At 38.7% G+C, this 22,502-nt stretch overlaps 1 protein-coding gene across 5 annotated transcripts in view; it reads left to right on the top strand.

Annotated features, from left to right (window-relative positions):
• GADL1 (GAD like acidic amino acid decarboxylase 1) overlaps positions 1–22,502 on the top strand; it is a 117,896-nt gene that overhangs the window by 13,427 nt on the left and 81,967 nt on the right. For 4 of the 5 annotated variants that reach the window (XM_088150852.1, XM_088150855.1, XM_088150856.1 and 1 more), the window contains exons 2-6: positions 7,836–8,008; positions 8,582–8,708; positions 13,262–13,352; positions 15,428–15,534; positions 16,436–16,551. In XM_088150852.1, coding sequence (XP_088006978.1) covers positions 7,836–8,008; positions 8,582–8,708; positions 13,262–13,352; positions 15,428–15,534; positions 16,436–16,551 — 614 coding nt within the window. Of the gene's footprint in view, positions 1–2,446; positions 2,654–7,835; positions 8,009–8,581; positions 8,709–13,261; positions 13,353–15,427; positions 15,535–16,435; positions 16,552–22,502 lie in introns of those variants that run through there. The other variant, XM_088150853.1, reaches the window with a different exon arrangement.

Here is a 22,502-nt window from a genome sequence, read left to right as displayed (position 1 = left end):
AGGGAACACATTCACTAAGATTGGAGAGAAATTGTAGTTTATTACGGTCACTGCACCAATATTTTATACAAATTTAAATTTATAAAGTACTGTACCAATGAAACTAAGAACCAAAGGAAAAGGTAAAATAGATTAGTGAAGTGTGTGAAAAGAGTTTGAGTCCTTAAGATACTAAAAAGAATATATTATTTAAAAGAAATAAGATGTTAACAATAGCATATTAATAAAATATAATTGTTTGGGTATTAAAAGGTGAATTAAATATCAGCATGTTAAGAAAAAAAATTAACATCATAACCTCCCAGAAAATCAAGGTGATAGTAAACTTTCATAAAATTAAAAGAAATTAATCTGTGTGTGTGTGTCCAGGTAGGGCTGGGGTGGGGGGCAATTAAGCATAACTAATTAAAATTCGAAAGGAATTGGTCTCTGCTTTGAGCACAGACTATCAGTAATTGTAGTAGTAATTAAAAATACATAACAATAAACATGATAATAAAATAGGGATTCTCAGTGAGTTTACTCATGCCCAGTACGGTTAATTATCTGTCTACAGATTTTAATTGTTGCCATGCAAAATCTAGCTAACATTATCTATGATAAACGGTTCCTTATCTGAGAGAAGAAAATCAAGAAGAAAACTTTCATTATGACCTATAAAACATATCAGTGAAGGAAGAATGAAAGTTTCTTGACTACACTCATAATAGGGGCAGTATAAAATCACATGTGTGATTGTCTCAACAGTGTTTGTGCTGCACAGGCAGGTTCTCCTACACATGGAAACTTTAGTAAATCTATTAAGAACCAAGGAGGGTAAAACATCAAGCATGTGTCTGAGAAAGACTCTTTGTTGGACAGGAGAGATTAAAATAGTATCTGTCCAGTCTCCATCTAGAATAAATTATGCAAGCTCTAATGTGGGCTGGAATATGGCTGACTTCATTCTGGGACTCTTCTATATCTAGGACCCTTTCTCTAATGAGGGTCTTCCAAAAGAAGCAGATGCTCAAGTGGAAAGTAAGTTTCTCCCTTGTGGCCATGAAGATTGAAATTGGATGGTCAGGACTAATGGAAGGTGATTCCCTACCCTTTGTCTGAAAAAAAAAATGTAATAACTATTGTTCTCCTTTGCGCTAATGAAGCAGCATGATCAGTGTGCATCTTCCAGGCACCTGGAACACTACTCAGGTTTACTCGAAATATTTAATTGGCTCAGTTTCCTTCCTTCCAATGGCCCATTTAAATCTTTTGGGTTTCTTGGTGAAGCCTACCACTTCAGTTGTATGGTCATGAATAAGCAGTAAGTGCTTTCGGCAGAAGCCAGTGAAAGCTTTGAGCGCTTGCCTAAATCCCACATGTATTAATGAAAGGATAGACGCATCACCAGCCTACAGAAGAAATGGAATATCCACCCTGGCAATCATGGGGATGGGGTGACGGGGTGGAAACTTGAATCAGTTAACCTGCTTGTTTGGGAGTTTAAATAGAAGTTTACAGTAGGGCTAGATGAAGCCTTGTCTAACTCTCTTTTGAACCGGGATTAGCTTAGACAAAATGTCTTGTGGGTTGCATCTAATTCTATCGAAGGTGTTATTATAAAGTTCCTGAATTAGTAAAAGGAGGCCCCTGTCTATATTCATATTACTCAACTTCTCCCGTATGATATCTGATTTAAGGTGGATATCTGATTTAAGATTTATAAAGGCTACATAGTGTGGAGATGTATTCTTGCCACTAAACCTTTTAATAAGATGTCATATGACAAAGACATGATCTAAGGTAGACAGTAGATAGTGATTGGGATGGACTGTGGATAGTGATTGGGACAAGAATTGGCCTGGTCATTGCCCAAACCAGATCATCTCTCTCCAATCCTGTAATTTGTTGTTCAGGTGATGGGCGTAACATTTGCTATTAATATTGCAGTAAATAAACTTATTGGGTGGGATTGAGAGAAAAACATCTTCCAGGCCATAAAAAGTTTGCCTGGAGTATGTAGGGATACCTAGGTGTGAATTGCTGTGCAACTGTTTCATTTGGTAACTTTTCCAAAACTTTTCCAAGAGGCACTGAAAACTCACAGCTTTCCCAAGCCTTGGGGTAGGACAGTCCCTATAAGATTTCATGCTGTTCAGTATGCTTTTTCTCTTGCTGGATGCTCATCAACTGTTCCTTTATTTTTCTGCCTTTTTGTAATGTAATGGGCCCAGAGTCCTTGGGACTCAGGCAATCTTTAAATCCATGGAAATAATGGATTATTTCATGGAAATAAATAAATAAATTTGAGTGAAATAGGCAAAAAGACCATGTATGTGCTTTTTAGTCTGGTACTTCAAGTACTAGTGAGAACCTGTTTTTGAAAACTCCCCTGCACTAAGAGAAACTTCTGCCTCTGCTGCCCTAGAATAATTTCAAATACAGTGGTACCTTGGGTCATGAACGCTTCTGTTCACGACCAATTTGGGTCACGAACAGCTCCGTTTGCCAAATTTTGCTTCCGTTTGCAAATGCTGGATCGGGTGACGGATCCACGGCCATTTTCCCTCCCGTGACACGTGGTCGTGGCTTCCTGTAGGGAGGGGGACTCCAAGCAATAACCGCCTCCCCACCCGCCTTCCTGTCCTCCACGCCAGAAGTCACATCGAGCAAGGTTAGCATTCTCTCTCTTCGTACTGTACTTTGTTTCATATTTTTGCGGTTTAAAAAAAAAAATACATATGGTTCAGAACGGATTAACCGTAATTACATTGAACCTTATGGGAAAATTTGATTCGGGTCCCAACCAAAATCGGTTGGTGACCAAATTCGGAGGGGTCAGAACGGATTAACCGTATTTACATTGAACCTTATGGGAAAATTTGATTCGGGTCGCGACCAATTCGGGTTGTGACCAGAGTCACGGAACGAATTAAGTTCGTGAACCGAGGTACCACTGTATTGCTTCTGAGAAGCCCCAGAGCAGTCAACAAAAATTTCCTTTGTGGTTTGGCAAGTACAGCAAAACATTTTGATTCTTCTCTAGAGTGACCATGGTTTTAGTCATGTGCATGCAAAGAATAATAATTGTACAAAATCAGTGTCATAGGAAGTGATCTTCCTATGGTTCTGTAGAGATAAGCTAAGGCAGCATGGTTTACTTTTTAACAGAATGCACTGTATAATGTCAACAAATCATTACTCTTCGTAGGTCATTAAAATCATGGTTCATCTTTAACATTTATTGCCAATTTCTTTTGGTTCTTAGAATAAATGATGAAGGATAGCGATTTTTAAAATGTATTGATGTTCTACTTATGCATAAGATGAATGCCATTCTGGTTACTAATGTGCTGACATTTTCTGACCTTTTTGTATCAGATTGAGTTTATATGCTCATTTGGATAACTGTATGGAGTTTAGTCTTCTTTCTCATTCACATGTTTAAAAGTAATTGGTTTTCCTCTGATCTCATGCACTGTTTTCACTTTGAAACAAGAGATATTCCAATTTTTTTCCAGAGTACCAAAACAAAAAACAAAAACAAACCTAGTTTGCCTTCTTGCTTTTCTTCCAATCCTTAGTGTCTGTAGAATGTAAACTTCAGTAAGCCTGAATTAAGGTGCCTTTTGATAACTTCAGAAATTACTGATTCAGAGCTTTGTATCCTTGTAGACAAATTCAGCTTTTTCTGCACTTCCACCAGTTCATAAAACTGACAGATACTGGGTGTGACTTCCTGCAGTATGTAGGGACGTTACTCTTTCCAAGAATAAAATCCATTCCACTGGTGGGGTGCTGCAGCTGCCACAATCTGTGTTACTTGCTACATCAGTGTTGAGAGCTGGTGTAACTGACTGTGATTTACAGATGGGCTTTTAACAAATCTTAAGCAAAATGTAGATGATAAATTACACTCAGTTTCTGTGTTTAGGCTTTCATTCTTGTTATATGCTGTAATGCTAGAACACATCTGCATGGACATCCTTGAAATGTATATGCAATATGGCTCAAAGGTTATATATTTTTTTTCATACAGTCCAGCTGACTCAGAGTCCATAGATGAAAACCTGAACAATTTGGGAAATATGTCAATTGTCTATTTTCTGTGTGGGAGAATATTATGATTGCTAGGAGATCAGTTGACCCATATGTTATCTCTACTTCTCTGCCATCCTGTTATGATGAGTACCAATAGAAGAGAATATATGTAACTCAGGGTTGAACTGTGGAGTCCTTGGGGTTCTCTGAGCTTCATATTGTATTATGATGAGTTTCAGCAAATAATCCCCTTTCCTGGCTCCACTAGGAATATGAAGTAGAGAAGGTGGTTGCGCTGCAGTTCCAGAGGGTCCTGGATGAAATGGATTATCTGGACCCCTTCCAGTCAGGTTTCAGACCCAGGCAGTTTGGGGTGCCCCTAGGACCACACATATAATACCTCTGCTGTGTGAGCTGCATTGGGTGCCAGTTTGCTTCCGGGTCAAACTGGCACCCAATTCAAGGTGTTGGTTATGACCTTTAAAGCCCTTCATGGCATGGGCCCAGGTTACCTGAGGAACCACCTCTTCCTGGTTAGATCAGCCCATCCCACCTGGTCTGGCAGGAAGGGCATGTTGTGGACCCTGTCAACTGAGAATTTCAGCTGGCGGAGTGACGGAGGAGAGCCTTTTCTGCCATTATTCCCTGCACTGTGGAATATCTTGCCCCCCAAGGTGAGATTGGCCCCCACTCTTTGGCCTTCTGGAAGAGCGTTAAGACCTGGCTCTGCTGACTAGCTTGGGGATCCAATGGAGGCTCCCCACACTGGGGATAGTTAGTACCTTGAGAATGCTCTCTCTGTTTTTTACCTTTGTTTGTAGTCCTTTTAACTTTGCTTTGTGTTTTTAACTGTTTTTATGTTTTTTTATGTGTGAGCTGCCTAAAGTCACTTGTATGTGAGATGGACGGTGTATAAATTTGATTTATAAATAAATAAATATGTGCTCTTGTTTTTCAGTAGCATCCTGGCCAACAATAATCAGGCAGTTTGGTAAGCAGAGCCACAAACTCTGGGCTTTGCCATCATAATTACTATTGTGCATTTCAGGGAAATGCTTGATGTAATCTGCTTCCAATGTGTTGCAGTCCACATATATAATATGTAGATTTAATCTGCACAGTTTTAATCCAGGTAGCAAAAGGCTTTTCAGTGCTACAAGTAGAATTAGGAGTAAATCATCCATATAGTGCTTGTAGACACTAGTATGTCCTTGCAACCCTCCATCCCATTCTACTTTTTCACATTTAAAATATTTTTTACATTTACATACATTTTTTAAAATTAAGTGTTTGACGTGCTACAAAGCAGTAGCCTCCCGAGTAATCCCATGCACCCACCCCCACCCCTGTGATTCACTTAGATTTCGTAGTAGGCCCCATAGGATTTCTTAGAACATAAAGTGGGTAAGCAGTTGAGGCCCAATGTTTTGCCGTTGATATATCCAACTGCCTAGCAAAAAAGGCGAAGTAAGCTGGGGGATGTTAGGCGAATGGCCTGGAAAGTTAGAAAGGGTGGCAAGATCCCACCTTGGAGGGATTTTTTAAAAATGAGTTACACTTACTGTGGAAGTCATTTTGTGAATGAAGAAATGTCTTCAAGGGTGACATTTATTTTTGAATATCCACTGTTTACTCAGAAAATGACAAATGTCTCTCATGGAATCAAACTCGGTATGGAGTATTCTTTATTCACATTTGCAGCCACTTCATTCTGGTCCCTCTTCCTGGAAGCTTCTCCAGATCTCTGCTGTGTTGTGATTGAGCTGCTATGGATGTTCCCCTCCTACAGATTTTTCCTCCTCCTTGCAAACTTGAGATTTCCCAAATCTGCTGGCATTTGAATGTTTTCTTCTTCTAAAGCCTGCCTTTGGTTTTTTACTTTTATCTCTTTTTTTAGTAGTGATTTTATCATTGTATGCTACATGAAGTTGTCAGGATGTTGGGCAGCCTTACAAATGCATTACATAAATGAATAAAGTCAATTTAATTTCTGATTCAGTTGTGGGTAAATTTCATTTATTTTCACTGTTAGATTTTTGGAAATTATTTTTTAAAAATCCTACAAAGAACAGTTACAAAAACAAACTTCAGTATGATAGATATCTGGAATTTTTTGAATAACATGGGTTTTTAAAGTGCAGGTTGGAAGAAAATAAGCACAGTAAAGAGAGAAATGTTCACACCAGTAAATGATAATTTTTAAGAAGTCGTCTTCTGTTGCAAATTATATTTTAGTTTTTAAAAAATGTACAGGCCTTAAATACTTAGGGGAAAAGGCTGTAATTACAAAAGTGGTAAGACAGTACCAGTACATTTTATTGGCATTCCAATATTTAAGGATGTTCCCCTTTTCTAGTTTCTTAGAGAAAGCAAAAATGTAATTTAAAATATAAAATAGTTGGTAGAAATCTAGTACTGTTTAAGTACTAGCAAAAATTAAACTTTGATTGGTTCTTTTCAGCTGAAGTAAGTGAAGGCTGTTTTATGGTCTTTCACCTGAGTCATTACTATTTCTGAGCAATAACTGAGCTAGAGAATTACTTAGGCAATGCATTTTGGATGCAGAACATAATCTTATTTAGGGGAAATACCCAAACATTTCAAAACATAGAGGCTGAATCCCAGCTGAGAAGGAATGTGCTACCACTATATTTTAACTATGCCCGAATACTGGAAAGCATTTTCTGGGACATGTTTTAATGTCCTGCCATCTGCTTTGCTAGATGGGAGATTTAATAATGACCCTTTTAAAGTGCAGGTTGTCTTTGTTCTTGTGGCTCTAGAATTGTTGAAATACTTGCCCCACAATCTCCAGTCTTGTGGTTTTGATAGAGTTGTATGCAATGACTTGATTTCAGCGTTTTATTCCTTCCTTTCTAGGATGTTCAGATAAATTTTATGTTGCTTTCCTTTTATCAGATAAACAGCCTGTCCTCTTTCCAAGGCACAGTAGCTAGATTCTGTGTCCTAATTAATGAAGCCCACCAAAAGGTTATAGTAGTAGAGTCTATTCATTTGCAAATAGGTGATATATTCTGTGCTTCCATTTTGTGTACTTTATGTATAGACATCAAATATTTGTAGGGGGGACAAGGCGGTAAGGGATGAAGTGGGCATTGTTGTGTCATAATACAAAAACTCTGAGTTATATAGTTGTCAGAGCGCTGAACTGATTTATTCCAGCTCAGCTGTGAAATAAATGAAATCCCTGCAAAGTGATTTTTTTTTAATGGTATGGCTCCATGTCCTATTGGAGAGAATTCTTGCATCATCTTTCTTTCAAACTCCTTTAGGTCCTGAAGTCACTATCTGTATATATACATAATTATATCATGTTACTTTCTTAAATTTTGTATTCAGTGTATTATTGTTGTTGTTGTTATAATTATTAAGATTTAGTATAGCTGCCCATTCCAAAAGACTCTGGGTGGCTTACAGCATAACAAAAGTACAATTAAAACAGTCAAAAACATAAGAAAACATAACAGCCCAAACAAGAAAGCAGCTAGAACAGACAAAAGAACAACAGGGGTTCTACAAAGACTCTGTCCCCAGGCCTCAGAATAAAGGTCTTAAGGGCCTTCTAGAACCCCAGGAGAGTGAGCACCATCCGTATCTCTGGGGGGATGTTCTTCCAGAGGGCAGGGCTGCAATAGAGGAGGCACACTTCCACGGTCCCACAAGATGACAGTGTTTAACTGAGGGGAGCTGGAACACGCCTACTCCACCTGAACATGCTGGGTAGACAGAAACAATGGGAGACAGGCAGCATATATAATTGTGCGTTGCTTTTGTCTTATCTTTATCATTTGCAGCTGAAATGAATAACCAGCAGGAAAAGTCACAGAGGAAGAATGCAATCTTAGTTGATGGGGTTATTTTAAATGGCCCAGTAGCAGACTCAAGATCAGGTGAAAAATTTGTGGAAGAGGTCAGTAAGATCATAATGGAAGAAGTGATCAAGAAGGCTGCTGATGCAACTGAAAAGGTAAAACCCTTTGATGTAATTGGAGTAGGACCTAGTGTCTTCTTAGTATATGGTATAACTCAAACTAATTACCTAAATGAAAAAAAGGAAATTATTAACTCAGGAATTATATTCAAGGATGTGTTTTTATGTACAATGTGCATTGCTACGGATAGATTAAAAGAAAATATTTGATATGATTAAATCATATGACAATTAAAGATGCTGAATCTTCAACAAGAAATGTTTTCCATGTCATATGATGCCTATACTTCTTAATTTCTTGGATATAGTAGCTGACAAATCTAAAATTCAAATATTGTTGTTCAGAATCTTCTGTTTTTATGTGTTTCATACTTGTGCTTATTTTAAATTGTTTGTATTTGCAAATCTAAAACAGTTTGTAAAGACTATAAAAAGACTCTCTCTTATTGAAATTCTAGAATATTTTAACAACTAAACCAGATCAAGTTGTTTTTTTAAGTTGTATTTACCAGAGTATTTTGCAAATTATTTAGGACACAACTTGATTAACTGTAAGTTCTCTCATCATCAACATTTCTTTTCAATGACTTGATGCTTTCCTGCAATTAGGTGTGTGAATGGCAACCTCCTGAGAAACTGAGAACACTTCTTGATTTGGAATTGAAAGACACAGGAGAGAGCCATCCCAAACTCTTGCAGTTATGCCAGGATGTTATACAATTCAGCGTCAAAACCTGTATGATTCTTATGTTTACACCTGTTTTTTGTTCCTAATATAGTGATGATGTTCTTCCAATTGCAGTGTGAGGCTGCTCTTGCTTTTATGTATGTATGTATGTATTTATTTATTTAGAAGAATGTAGCAATTGGGCTTTTCTAGCTAAACACAGAAAATGAAATTAAAAGTTTGTCACTATGGCATGTCTAGGTAAGAGCCTACTTCAGGTGTGCTTTCACAACTTCATTTATCTGACATGGGCCTTTATCAATATCTGCCTCTCCTTTTTGTCTTCTTACATTTTTGATTTAATATTCTGGTTACTATTCAATCAGAATCCTTATTTCAGATGTAACAGAATTTGCTTTAAATGAAACAAAATCATGTTGACATTTTTGTACTGAGAGAGATAGAGAAGGATGAAAATAAACTCTGAATACTCCTTCCTGGCTTCATAAATACTTAGGAAACTTGGAATTTGCATCTGAAATGGACCACTGAGTTTGTCTACAATGGTTCTGCCATCTTGGGGATGCTGATGAATTTTCTGCCTCAGCCCCACCTCTAGCATTAATTAGCACTACTCATTACATGAATTGAAGTCCTACTATAATGAGTTCCTCTGAAAAGATTTGTGGTCAGTGATAATGGTGGCCAGAAAACATGTTGAGGATTAACAAAACTCACCATAGAGTGAATAGCAAAAGTGATTAAGAATAAATAAAACCAGTTTGTAGTAAGTAAACCTTTTTAACATAGTGCAGGAATCTGGGCATGATTATGATAAACTATGAATGTTTCCAAGGGGAGAGAAATGAATTGACTGTGGTAATTGAAGAAGATAATTTGGAACATACAGTGGCAATTGCAACAAAACATTTTACTGTTTGTCTCCATGCTCTGTTGAATAGCTATCTGAGAGTTGGCACCTTGCATTTTTATTGATTTTTTAAATTGAGTTTAGTTTCTAGCTGTGATTTGTTTTATTTAAAAGTGTTAATATCCTGCTTATTTTACATAGTCCTAGACAACTTATAGGCGCAACAAATACAGTACTGTGCAAAGGTTTTAGGCAGGTGTGAAAAAACGCTGTAAAGTAAGAATGCTTTCAAAAATATATACTGTAATTGTTTATGTTTATCAATTTACAAAATGCAAAGTGAGCGAACAGAAGAGAAATCTAAATCAAATCAATATTTGGTGTGACTACCCTTTGACTTCAATTCTTACACTTGCACATTTTGTACACTTGCACAAAGTCAGGGATGTTGTAGGATTAGAGTAAGATGTATGATTAACCAATTATACGAAGCAGGTGCTAATGATCATCAGTTTCATAAGTAGGTTGAAACACAGTCATTAACTGAAACAGAAACAGCTGTGTAGGAGGCTTAAAACTGGGTGAGGAACAGCCAAACTTTGTACTAAGTTGAGGTTGTGAGAGATGGTTTCATGTCACAGGTCATACACCATGGCAAGACTGAGCACAGCAACAAGACTCAAGGTAGTTCTACTGCATCAGCAAGGTCTCTCCCAGGCAAAAATTTCACAGCAGACTGGGATTTCAAGATGTGCTGTTCAAGCTCTTTTGAAGAAGCACAAAGAAATGGGCAATGTTGAGGAACATAGACGCAGTGGTTGGCCAAGGAAACTTAATGCAGCAGATGGAAGATATATCATGCTTACTTCCCTTCGACATCGGAAGATGTCCAGCAGTGCCATCAGCACAGAACTGGCGGAAACCAGTGGGACCCAGGTACACCCATCTACTGTCCGGAGAAGTCTGGCCAGAAGTGGTCTTCATGGAAGACTTGAGTCCAAAAAGCCATACCTCTGATGTGGAAACAAGGCTAAGCAACTCAACTATGCACAAAAACATAGGAAGTGGGGTGCAGAAAAATGGCAGCAGGTGCTCTGGACTGATGAGTCAAATTTGAAATCTTTGACTATATCAGGAGGCAGTTTGTTCGCTGAAGGGCTGGAGAACGATACAATAATGAGTGTCTGCAGGCAACAGTGAAGCATGGTGGAGGTTCCTTGCAAGTTTGGGGTTGCATTTCTGCAAATGGAGATTTGGTCACAATCAATGGTGTCCTCAGTGTTGAGAAATACAGGCAGATACTTATCCATCATGCCATACCATCAGGGAGGTGTGTGATTGGCCCCAAATTTATACTGCAGCAGGACAATGACCCCAAACACACAGCCAATGTCATTAAGAACTATCTTCAGTGTAAAGAAGAACAAGGACTCCTGGAAGTGATAGTTGGCCCCCACAGAGCCCTGATGTCAACATCACTGAGTCTGTCTGGGATTATATGAAGAGACAGAAGGATTTGAGGCAGCCTACATCCACAGGAGATCTGTGGTTAGTTCTCCAAGATGTTTGGAACAACCTACCTGCCGAGTTCCTTCAAAAACTGTGTGCAAGTGTACCTAGAAGAAATTATGCTGTTTTGAAGGCAAAGGGTGGTCATACCAAATATTGATTTGATTTGGGTTTTTCTTCTGTTTGCTCACTTTGCATTTTGTAAATTGATAAACATAAACAATTACAATATATATTTTTGAAAGCATTCTTAGTTTACAGTATTTTTTCACACCTGCCTAAAACTTTTGCACAGTACTGTATATCTGAGTTCATTGAAATATACACATTCAAAAATGTAATAAGGGATAGAAATTTGAAGCAGGGAATTTAGGAAACCGGAAGAAAAAAGGCCTGGAAGCTAGAGGCAGACATGCAAGCAGAAATAGATCAAAGGTATTGCATTGAAAGAGGGATTTCAAGGCCATTGATTAACAAGTATACTGGAATAGCTTCCTGGATATTCCTGCTAATTTCAACTATACCAGACCATCTCCCTTTTTTATGCTTTATGTTTATATTTTTAAAAATGAATTTAATCTGAAAGAAGTGGGGATCTACAGCATACAAAATGCTTACAGAATTGAGGTCCTTCCAATTAGCCACTTAAATATCAGATTGCAGCTATTAATTAGCCCATATAGACAGTATTTAACATTCTTTGCTGGGTTTGTTTGACCTTGGTTTAATGTGGTAGGGGTAACTTGGGCACACTGTGGTTTGTAACCATGTCCTATGGCTTAGTGAAGTATGTGAATACCGGGCATTGGTGCCATATTCAATAAGCTGTGTTTGAATCATGGCTTAGTGTGATGCAGAAACCCTGTCGTTCTATAAATTGCAGATTGGGTTTGACCAGCACATGTTGTCTTAGTCAGAAGAACCTGTGTGCATCTAGAGTTATAGCCTGAGGCAAGGAGATGATTTTAATACCAAGGATTAGCAGCCCATTAAACAAGAATCAAAGTAGTTATCTTCAAAACAATGTTTATTCTAGTAAATAATGAGAGTGATCAAAAGATTAATTACCTCTTTGGAAAATATGGTTAATTAATGAGAGTTCACAGCAATTTTCTAAAGCTGATAAGACTTAGGGGTAAAGAATTTATCAGTCAACATTTTTATAAAAGGGTTACTTAATTACAGTATATAGCTGTTTAGAGGCCTCTTTTTTAAGAAAGTTGACCAATAATTCTTTACCACTAAGTTTAAGTTTAAATAAGTTTATTCTTAACCAAAAAAAGATGTCCAGCCAGGCACCCAGTTAACATTGCACTGTTCATTAATTTATAAAAGATTCAGAGGTAACGTTTCTAAATCTGTACTATATTTTGGTTGAGATGAATCAAGCTAGGTAGTCTGGGATCTGATTCATGCTGTTTTTTATCTGAAAAACTAGATATAGCTTTAAGATGGTCTTCTGATGCCATTTTATCTATTGTGTAAGCCCTTTAAGCAATTCCTGTGTAACATAACCAACTCTGATGTGATTTTAATTATTCCTTAATTCTCTGAATGTCTTTTGTGTCTTGGAGAGGACATAAAAATAGGAATTATAGGAAAGTCAATTTCAAATCTTTTGTAATGTTTTTATTAAATTGACTATGTATACATCTCTTAAATATATTTCTGGAAAGGCTGATACTCTTAAAATAAATAAAATAAATTAAAAATCCAAATTTTAAATAGGTAACTTGAACACCATTCTTCTTGTACCAAATACAATATATAATTAAATATATAATATATAATTTATATTATAAATATATAATATATAATTAAAATTTTTCTCAAATAGTTTTATACTCTATTATAATCAGGGATGGTAATATTTAATTTAATATTATCATATATAAAGTTGGAAAGAATGAAATAGGATACATTCCCCCTTTAATGAGAGGAAGCTCATATTGGGATAAAGGAGCAGATCTATCTCAAGTTCAAGCTTCACTCTGCCTTTCACTGTAGATTTACTTTGGATAAGGAAAATCTGACTGTAAGCAGAAAAGCTCCCACCTATATTGGAGAAGTTCTGAGGCTGGGTTCGCACATCACACCAAAACCACAACATTATTTTATTGATTACTGTGATGCATGAGCTCTGCAACTTTGCCTTAGCAGTATGTGTGAATCAGACTACTTTATCTTTTTCAACAACCACTAATGCTAATCAGATTTATGTCTTTGTCATCATTATTTACAGATCACCCAAGATTTTTTAATCAGTTGTATGCTGGTATTGATTATTACTCTTTAGCAGCACGTTTCATTACAGAGGCATTAAACCCGAGTGTGTAAGTGTATTTTGTTTTAAATCATGGTGCTGAATCTGCAATGCTGTTTAATGGTGGCAGATCCTATTTCCTCTACATTTCTATATACATTAATAACACTGATGGGGTGCATTTTTCAGATATTGGGTGAATTAGGTTTCTCAGTCGCTGTTAACTCTATAGAGAAGCTAAATTAAAGATGTAGGGGAGTCTTTTAAATCTGATTAATTAGAGGCATTCTGTTTAATTGGTTTATTCTTAGGGTTTTTTTTCCTTTCCTTTATACGATTGAATGTTCCTGTTCTGAATATTTTTTTTCTCTGTCATCTTTCCTGTGTTTACCTTTTCACATCTGTACCAGGCAACTTTATTTGGCCAGACATCCATTTGTTGGCATGGCATTCAAATACAGATAGTCCTCATTTAGCAACCACAATTGGAACCAGCAACTCGGTCATTAAGTGAAGCAGCAAAACTGCAACTGTGCTTATTATCTTACTTCAGCTTTCTTTTGCTTTACAGACCTGTGAAGGTTGTAAATGCGAGTTGGTCACAAAGTTACTTTTTCATCGCCATCATAACTGCAAATGGTTGCTAAACGAGTCAGTTGCTAAATGAGGACTATCTGTAGGACATATGCACTCAAGTCTGGTAATTGTGTTTAAATTCCTTGCACATACCATATATTGACTGTAGAATTTGAGCCTATGTCTGTTGACTTTTGAAATGTTAGCTTTATTCAAACATTGTTCCCAAGTCAGTAGGACCCTTCTGCATGTAGACAGAATGTGAAGCTTCTGTTTCATTCTTTTAATCCACGTAGGAAGACTAGAGAAAAAAATACTGCCCTATACTTACCATTATGTTTGGGAATTCAATCTGAATGTGAAATCTTGACTTTTATATCTGGTTCTGCTCTTTTATTAGAACAAATATGAGAATGTTTAAGAAAATTCAAGAGGAACCCCTCTCTTATATAAATGTATTAAACCTGCTTATTATTTGTATGAGGTATTTCTTGAATATTAGTTAAAAGCCCTTTATTTCTCTTTTGGATTGGATTTTGATGCTTCAAATGAAAAATGTCTCTTTATGATAATTCTGTTTTAATTTAAGTTTTTCTTATCATTGCAGCACTGGGATAGGACATGGTGAATCTGGGAACACCTGTCTCAAGAGCTCTTAGAGCAGTGTTTCTCAACCTTGGCAACTTTAAGATGTGTGGACTTCAACTCCTAGAATTCCCTAGCCAGCAAGTTGAAGTCCACACGTCTTAAAGTTGTCAAGGTTGAGAAACACTTTCTTAGAGGAAATGAAGTCCTTTCACAGGAGACTATAGTCACACTGACCTTTGTTCAAAAATACAGTTCTCACAACTAGTTCTCACAGTTTATCATTTATCCTCTCACTTGGAATGCAAGCAATTAAGAAGCAATAAAAGTCTTAGATGGGAAATGAAATTCACAAGCTACAAAATTGAGATTTTTAAAAATTTCTCTCTATATATTAATGCTTCCACATTAATGCTGTTTGTAACATAAAGCAACATTGGTCAGATCAGGAATATATAGATATTTTGGCTGTCCCTAGGTCTACAATATTGGATGGTAGATAAAGGGAAGAGGTTCAAAGTTGCCATATTAGCATGTGGGTTCAGACATCACAAGGCCAGATGACTGTATATCAAGGTCAATGTAATGATATGCTGTGGAGCATAACAAATTAACAGGAATTAGATTCCTGATTCTGAAGGACTATGGTATCATGCTTGAAATACAGGCCATACTTTAACGGAATGGGTGGAGAATCAGTTAATTACATGTCATCCAGTCTATTAGGAACTGAGGAAATGGAGTGGTGGGACCAAGTGCTTAAAATGACCAAGACAGACTTGAGAGTTTTATGTCTCAAGTTATAGTTTTCTTTCACTAATGTCTTTTAAATCTGTTATAAAAATCTGGGCTGGGTTGCAGACTAGGAAGGGATCCATTATATATTCATATTCATGCTGTCTGCTGATTTTCTTTTCATTTGGTACACTTGATAAAAGTCAACCATCTGAGTGACAGTTTCATGTCACATTTCCCTTCATTCAGATATACCTATGAAATTTCTCCAGTGTTTTTGCTAGTGGAAGAAGCAGTCCTAAAGAAAATGATTGAATATATTGGATGGGAAGGAGGAGATGGTATATTTAATCCAGGTAAGAAGGTGTTCCTTAATTTAAGAAATAAGGCAATATCTACATAGCAACCGTATGATTTATACAAGTATTGTAGCATCCTGTAGTATTTTCTCTTCTGGGATCCTGTTGCTTATAGTAGGGTAGAAACTCTTTATAAAGATAGTCCTTGGGTTATGATGGCAATTGGGACTGGGATTGCTGTTGCTAAGGAATGTGGTTGTAAAGCACAACATCATGTGACTGCATTGCTTAGCAATGGCAATCCCGGCAGTCCCAGTTGCCATTGTAACCCCAAGATGCGCAGGTCGTTAAGTGGGAAGCGGCAGGAGTCCCAGGTAAGGAGCATGGGGGTGCTGCAGGGGGTGTAGAGTGCTGCAGGGGGAGGCTGGGAGGGGCCTGGGAGGCCCAATGGAGGCTGCGCATGGGCAGAGGGGTGCTGTGGGTGGGAGTGACTTACTGGAGCGACTTGTGACCTTCCTTGCTGGCTTCCCCATTGACTTTGCTTGTGGGAAGCTGGCAGGAAAGGTCACAAATGGTGATCACGTGACCACAACTCCTTGTTATATCATAATCACGAGCTGGGCACCTGAGCATCCGGATTGCGGTCATGTGACCATGGGTGTGTGGCGATGGCCGGAACTTCAGGGACTGATCGTAAGTCCGTTTTTTCAGTGCTGCCGTAACTTTGAACAGTCGCTGAACAAATGGATGTAAGTTGAGGACTGCCTGTATTGCAAAGCCCATTCTACTTGTTCCAGTGTTATGCTCTCTGAGATGTATATGTTCTGCTTGTATCCATATGACTTCCTCAACATCCAAGAAGCACCTATAGCCATACAGCATTTACAGTTCAGTATTTCTACACTTACAGTTTGGAAACCTGAAATGTTTATTAATATATATAATTTTTTTTTTAAAGGTGGCTCTGTTTCCAATATGTATGCAATGAACTTGGCAAGATATAAATATTTTCCTGACATAAAGGAGAGAGGTCTTTCTGGGATACCTCAGTTGGTTCTGTTTACATCAGAAGAGGTAATGAACTTTTCTTATAGCTTTTCTAGTACAGATAGTCCCTGGGTTAAGAACACTTGGGTTACAGATGACCCATAGTTAAGAACGGAGCCTACTGTAGCAAAATTTGAGTTAAATACACAATGATTTGAGTTAAATACACAATGGTTCAAGTTCATTATACAATACTACTTATACAGTATTTTAAATAATACTGTTCTGGCTTACATACGAATTGGACTTAAGGACAGACCTTGGGAACGGAACTCATTCTTAAACTGGGGACTACCTGTGTAGCATTTTGTGAGAAGGAAAACGTGCACAAAAAATTGCCATAATAAGCATCAGGATATATATATACACACAGAAGATCAAAGCTAGGATGTTAAGCAAGCTTCTGGCTGGCAACGTACATTCTGACAATATGAAGTATTAGTAAAATTTGAAAAGTAAAATTATACAAAGCTCTGTGTGAAATATTAGTACTCTCTGAAACTTTCTTTCCTTTACTGAAGGGATAAATGGTCTAGACTCTGTATGAGATTCATACATTCATCCTCAAGATTCTCCAGAAGGAAATGTGCCACCAAATGTTGGCAGCACAGTTTGCTTCTAAGAATTAGCAGTGTGGATCCCAACTGCTTTTAGCTGGGTAGATGTGCGGGTAGATTAGTTACGTAAAAAAAACGAAAGCCCATAAAATACTACCCCCAATGACTTCCCATTAGTGCTCCGTGTCTTCCTGTCATTGCACCAACCACTACACCTCTATTTCCTGAAATATTTTAAGCGTGGTTTCTAGCCTGAGGTTGCCCATTTTGGCTCTGCTCTTTTCTGATAATCGCCAGGTGCTCCTTGCTTCTTGAATAAGAAGAATGGCCAAACTGAGAAGACTCTTGATAGTTTTTTCTTCACCTTTTGTGTGCGTTTTTCCTTACGTTCCTCTTCCTTGACAATTCTTCTGATTGGCAAGTAGCTCACTAACAATAAAAGAGTTAAATGGAGAAACCATTTGTTCATTTTTCTTTTTCTTTTTGTTCTGCAGAATACCAAGTAGCTACTTTAAGTGAAAGCAGGCTAATTTCAACTCCTGTTATAATGAAAAAAGAAAAAAGAAAAGAAATAATGATAGAACAGAAACATCAGTTTTATGTTGGGAGGAGCTTTCTTTTCTCTGTTGTTGCTGGTTACTGAATTTATTATGAAAATTAACATCTCCCCAAAACAACTCTGTTTCTGTTTGATAGTCAGAACAATCCAGTCCGGAAACGAGAGAGAGAGAGAGAGAGAATGTGCCTATGCGTGTGTAGGTATAGGTTTGTGTGTGTGTGTGTGTGAATTCGTTGTTTAAAGGGGACATTTTGTGCTTTGGTGATTGCATTTAAATGGCAATTAGTTGTGCACCTTCATTTTACCTGGCACAGCAGTTTAACCACCCCTTTATTTTCCTTTTATGTTCACTACCCTTGGCTGACTTCAGCTAGGGCCAGACATAATGCTAAACCGTGTTATGTTGTTACAAAAATGCCAGCACAATAGAGGGGTTCCTGCCCTTCCTTTTCTTCTCTTTTGTGCTTGCCTGTCTTGTGCATGTGAGGATAAGACTGGAAGCATCCATTTTCATTTTGTCCTAACTACATTTTTCCATTCTATCTGGACAGCAGATTCTTAAAAAGGAAGAATAAACTGAGGTCTGGAGTCCTGAAAGGTTCTCTTCTCTTCTAAGACTTGTGATTCAGTGCCCTGCCTTTATGTCACTCTGTAGATTTCGCTGATCCCTTATTATCTGAGTCTGGAAAGGTTTGACATTTTCCCAGGAATTCAGTGTCACAGTCCTTTCAGCTGAGCTTAATAGGTGACTGTTAGAGTACTAATAAGAAGCTATTTTGTAAAAATCCCTTGCAATTCAAATGAAACTCTGGTGCCAGAGTCCAAATGTCTGGTGAATGGTACCTTGGCCCTCTGCAGGCTTATTTCATTATTGATGTAATTCAGGGTAACAGAAGATTAATTATCTACCTATGTATGTTATTATTCACAAAACAGCACGAGTTAATAAATTCCACCAGCTTTGTGAAAGTGTCACATTAGAAATGATTGGCTGATGGTAGCTGATGGTATATTTGATGCACTTCATTAAAAATAGGGAAAAAAGACTTCCTTGTCAAAAAAAAAAGGAGGGGCCACCATTTTGATTCATCTCATTAAAAGAAGTGTGGCACCCTGAATAATTTTAATATATTCATACCCACACATTAAAGTGCTGCAGATTTTTCATAATTATGTTCATTCGTAACTACATTTGTGTGAACTCTTGGAAGAAAACTGAATTAATTAACCACCTGGTTTCACCTGCTGTATGCAAAGAAACAATTTAAGGCTTTGTTCAGCATTGCTGGCAAATCCATTAACTTAACCCTTCAATAAACTAAAGACTTGCTCCTATTTCCTTTGCTTTTCTTAAGGGGAAGATTTATTATTGTACTGAAAAGATTTCAAGTGTCATAGACTTTGGGGAGGATTCAGGAGCTCTGCAAGACTCTACAGAACCTTTCAAGATTCATCACTGAGTCAAAGTCAAATATTAAAAATACCAGTGAATATTTATTTATTTATGTAGCTGCCCATCTCACACAAAGCGACTCTGGGTGGCAAACAATTAAATAAAATAACAAGTGAATAAAAATAAGCATTATAAAAAGATAAAAAGTGATTATTGAAATAAAAATATCACAAAATTAAAAAAATTAAAATATACAAACCCTACAGAGAAAGCAGAATATCAATTACAGTGGAGCTATCTAAGGATGTCTCTGGTTCCCAAAGATCCACAGTCCTGATGACACAACCAGGTCTTCAAGGACTTCCTAAATGATAGCAGGGAAGCGGCAAGCCTAACTTCAGGAGGGAGGAAGTTCCAGAAGGAGGGAGCCATGGAGGCAAAGGCCCGCCTCCTGGGATCCACCAAATGCAAGTCCCTGGCCGATGGAACCCTTAGAATACCTTCCCTGCTGGATCTAATGGGATGGGCTGATGTAATCGGGGAGAGGTGGTCCCCTCAAATAACCCAGCCCCGTGCCACGAAGGGCTTTAAAGGTCAAAACCAGCAGCTTGAATTGGATCCGGAAGCAAAACAGCAGCCAATGCAACTCACAAAGCAGAGGTGTAATATGTGCTGTTCTAGGAGCACACGTAACTGCCTGCACTGCTGCATTCTGCACTAGTTGAAGCTTCTCGATACTCTTCAAGGGCAGCCCCACAGACAGCAAATTACAATAGCCCAATCTGGAGGTGACTAGGGCATGAGTGACTGTGAGCAGAACCTCCCAATCCAAGAAGGGGTGCAATTGGCACACAACATGGAGTTGTGCGAAGGTTCTCCTAGCCACGACTACCACCTGCTCTTTGAGCAGGAATTGCGAGTCTAGGAGGTCCTCCAAACTGCACTGGGTCTGTCCGGGGCAGTGCCATCCCATCCAGCACCCAAGATGGTATAGTCCAGAACTGGCAGGACCCTGAACCCACAGCCATTCAGTCTTGCCAGAATTCAGTTGAAACCTGTTGTTCCCATCCAGACCCTCACAGCCTCCAGAAACCAGGATAAGGCATCCACAGCATCACTGTCTTTGTCAGGGGCAGAGATGTATAGTGTCAGGCTAGCCCAAGGAACTCCAGGAGACCATGCAGATTCAGTTCAGCAATGTTTATTATCTACGACCTCCAGCAAGAATCTTTCCAGACTGAACTTAGTTCCCACAGTCAGCCAGTGAAAACAGAGTGAATTCCTCAGGGAGGTGCCAGCCTCATCCTCTTATCTCTTCCTCGCCCCTCAGGAGACGAAAGAGGATGTTTCCCTCCTTGAGTGTGGCCTTCATAATTCCATTCCATCACAATAGTTGGGTATCATCAACATACTGATAATACCTCACCCCATAGCGATGGATGAGCTCATCCAGCGGTATCATGTAGATATTAAATAGGAGAGGGGAGAGCACCAACCCTGCGGCACCCCACATAGTAGGGGCTGAGGACGGGACCTCTCCTCCCCAACCATCACTGACTGGAATCAACCCTGGAGAAAAGAGGCAAACTAGCAAAGCACTGTGCCCCTTACTCCCAGTCCCTTGAGCCGATTCAGAAGGATACCATGGTCAGTGGTATCGAAAGCCACAGTGGGGTCAAGAAGGGCAAGGATGGATGCACAACCTCCACCTGCCCAAGCCAGAGATCATCCAGAAGTGCAACCAATGCTGTTTCTGTCCCACGCCACACCCAGGTCTGAATCTGGACTGAAAAGTATCCAGATAATCTGCTTCATTCAAGGCCCTTTGAAGTTGTTGTGCAACCACCTTCTCAACCACCTTACCCAAAAAAAGGAGGTTAGATACTGGACAAAGGTTGTCCAGTATGGTGGGATCTAGCAATGGCTCCTTGAGGAAGGGGCACACCAGAGCCTCTTTAAGAGGCAATGGAACAACCCCCTCCCTCGAAGAATTAACCACCGCTAGAGCCTGCTCATAGGACACTCCCTGGGCCGCTTTCACAAGCCAGAAGAGGCATGGATCTAGGGAGCAGGTGGCTGAGCTTACAGCTTGAAGGACCCTGTCCACTTCCTTGGGTCCAACAGGTTCAAACTGTTCCCAGATAAGTGGGCAAGACCACCCCAGGCATCTCCTCTGGACTTGCAACAAAACTAGTGCCCAACTACGAATGAATCCGAGTGATTTTATCCAACAGATGTTGAGCAAATTCCTCTGCACTTATGCAAAAGGTGCTCTGGGTCCCCTTTACCCAAGAGGGCTTATGTCACCCGAAACAGGGCTGCAGGATGGCAATATATGGATGCAATAAGGGCGGAGAAGTACTGTCACTTCACCACCCTTACCACCACAAGGTAGGCCTTAATAGCAGCTCTAACCCATGTCTGGTTGAGCTTGTCTTTGCTTGAGGATCAGCAGTGCTCTAGACATCTCTTCTCTCATTTCATCTCCCTCAGCTCCTCCGTAAACCACACGGAGTGATGGAATCCACAGGAGGGGAGAGGTTGTATGGGTGTGATCCGATCCAAGGCCTCAGCTGCCCCCTTATGGAACTTCATTAGGTGCTTTTGCATGCTACTTTATTAATGTGAAAGTTGTAGTCACCAGGGCAATTCAGATGTTCTGTTTTTCTAGTTGCTCTTGGAATTGAGCCCAGTTTCTCCATGGAACGCAATGTAGATTAACCTGAACGTTCCTACATTCATCTAAATACCGGAGCCAATGTGGAATCCAGAATCATTTTGTTCAGCAATCAGGATGAAGCATACATTATGATTTAGTGGTATGAAGGCACACAGGTCAACAAGATTATTAAGCCTCTGGGCCATCTGAATGTTGCCATTCCTTGCTCTTATTTTGAAAGCCTGTGTGGGAAATGCCGACAAATTTCTCAGTATTTCTACTTTTGAAAAATTGTACAGGTGGTAAATGCCATATCCTGAAGGATTTCTTTGCTATCCACATGATACTCTTGTTCGATAGTTTATAAAAAGGCTGTGTGCATGTTTTCATGACAAAAGGGAAATGTTGTGTCCCAGTGGTTGAAAAATAAAAAAGCTTACAATTTTGGCCAAACTGTTCATGTGGCCATATTGAGACATAAACTGCCTTTCAGAATCAGGAGCAGTCACCTTGAAATTATCAGAAAGGCTTTGGTCTGGTAGAAGCTCATGAGCAGGAAGAAATGGTTATACTGTTGGTCTTCAAGATTTGATTTGAAAAGCTTTCTAATATTTCATGGTAGGCCTTTTAGTAACTATTAACAATATTCACTCATAGCTTTCTCATGAGACTCACCACATCATGTTTCTTTAATATGTCTGTGAACAGGATCCTTTTCCAGCTCCTGTTTTTGATTGACTTGTGGAAAATGTCTTTAATATTATTCCAGGCTTTTCTTTTGAGAGGTGGTTGGTTTTTATTATTGTTGCC

Source organism: Python bivittatus, unplaced genomic scaffold (genome assembly GCF_059951505.1).
Source record: "Python bivittatus isolate LINGU-HERP-01145 unplaced genomic scaffold, Pbiv_v1 ctg000610_np1212, whole genome shotgun sequence".
Lineage (NCBI taxonomy): Eukaryota > Metazoa > Chordata > Lepidosauria > Squamata > Pythonidae > Python > Python bivittatus.
The sequence above is the reverse complement of the archived record's forward strand: the minus strand, read 5'-3'. Positions and strand labels throughout refer to the sequence as shown.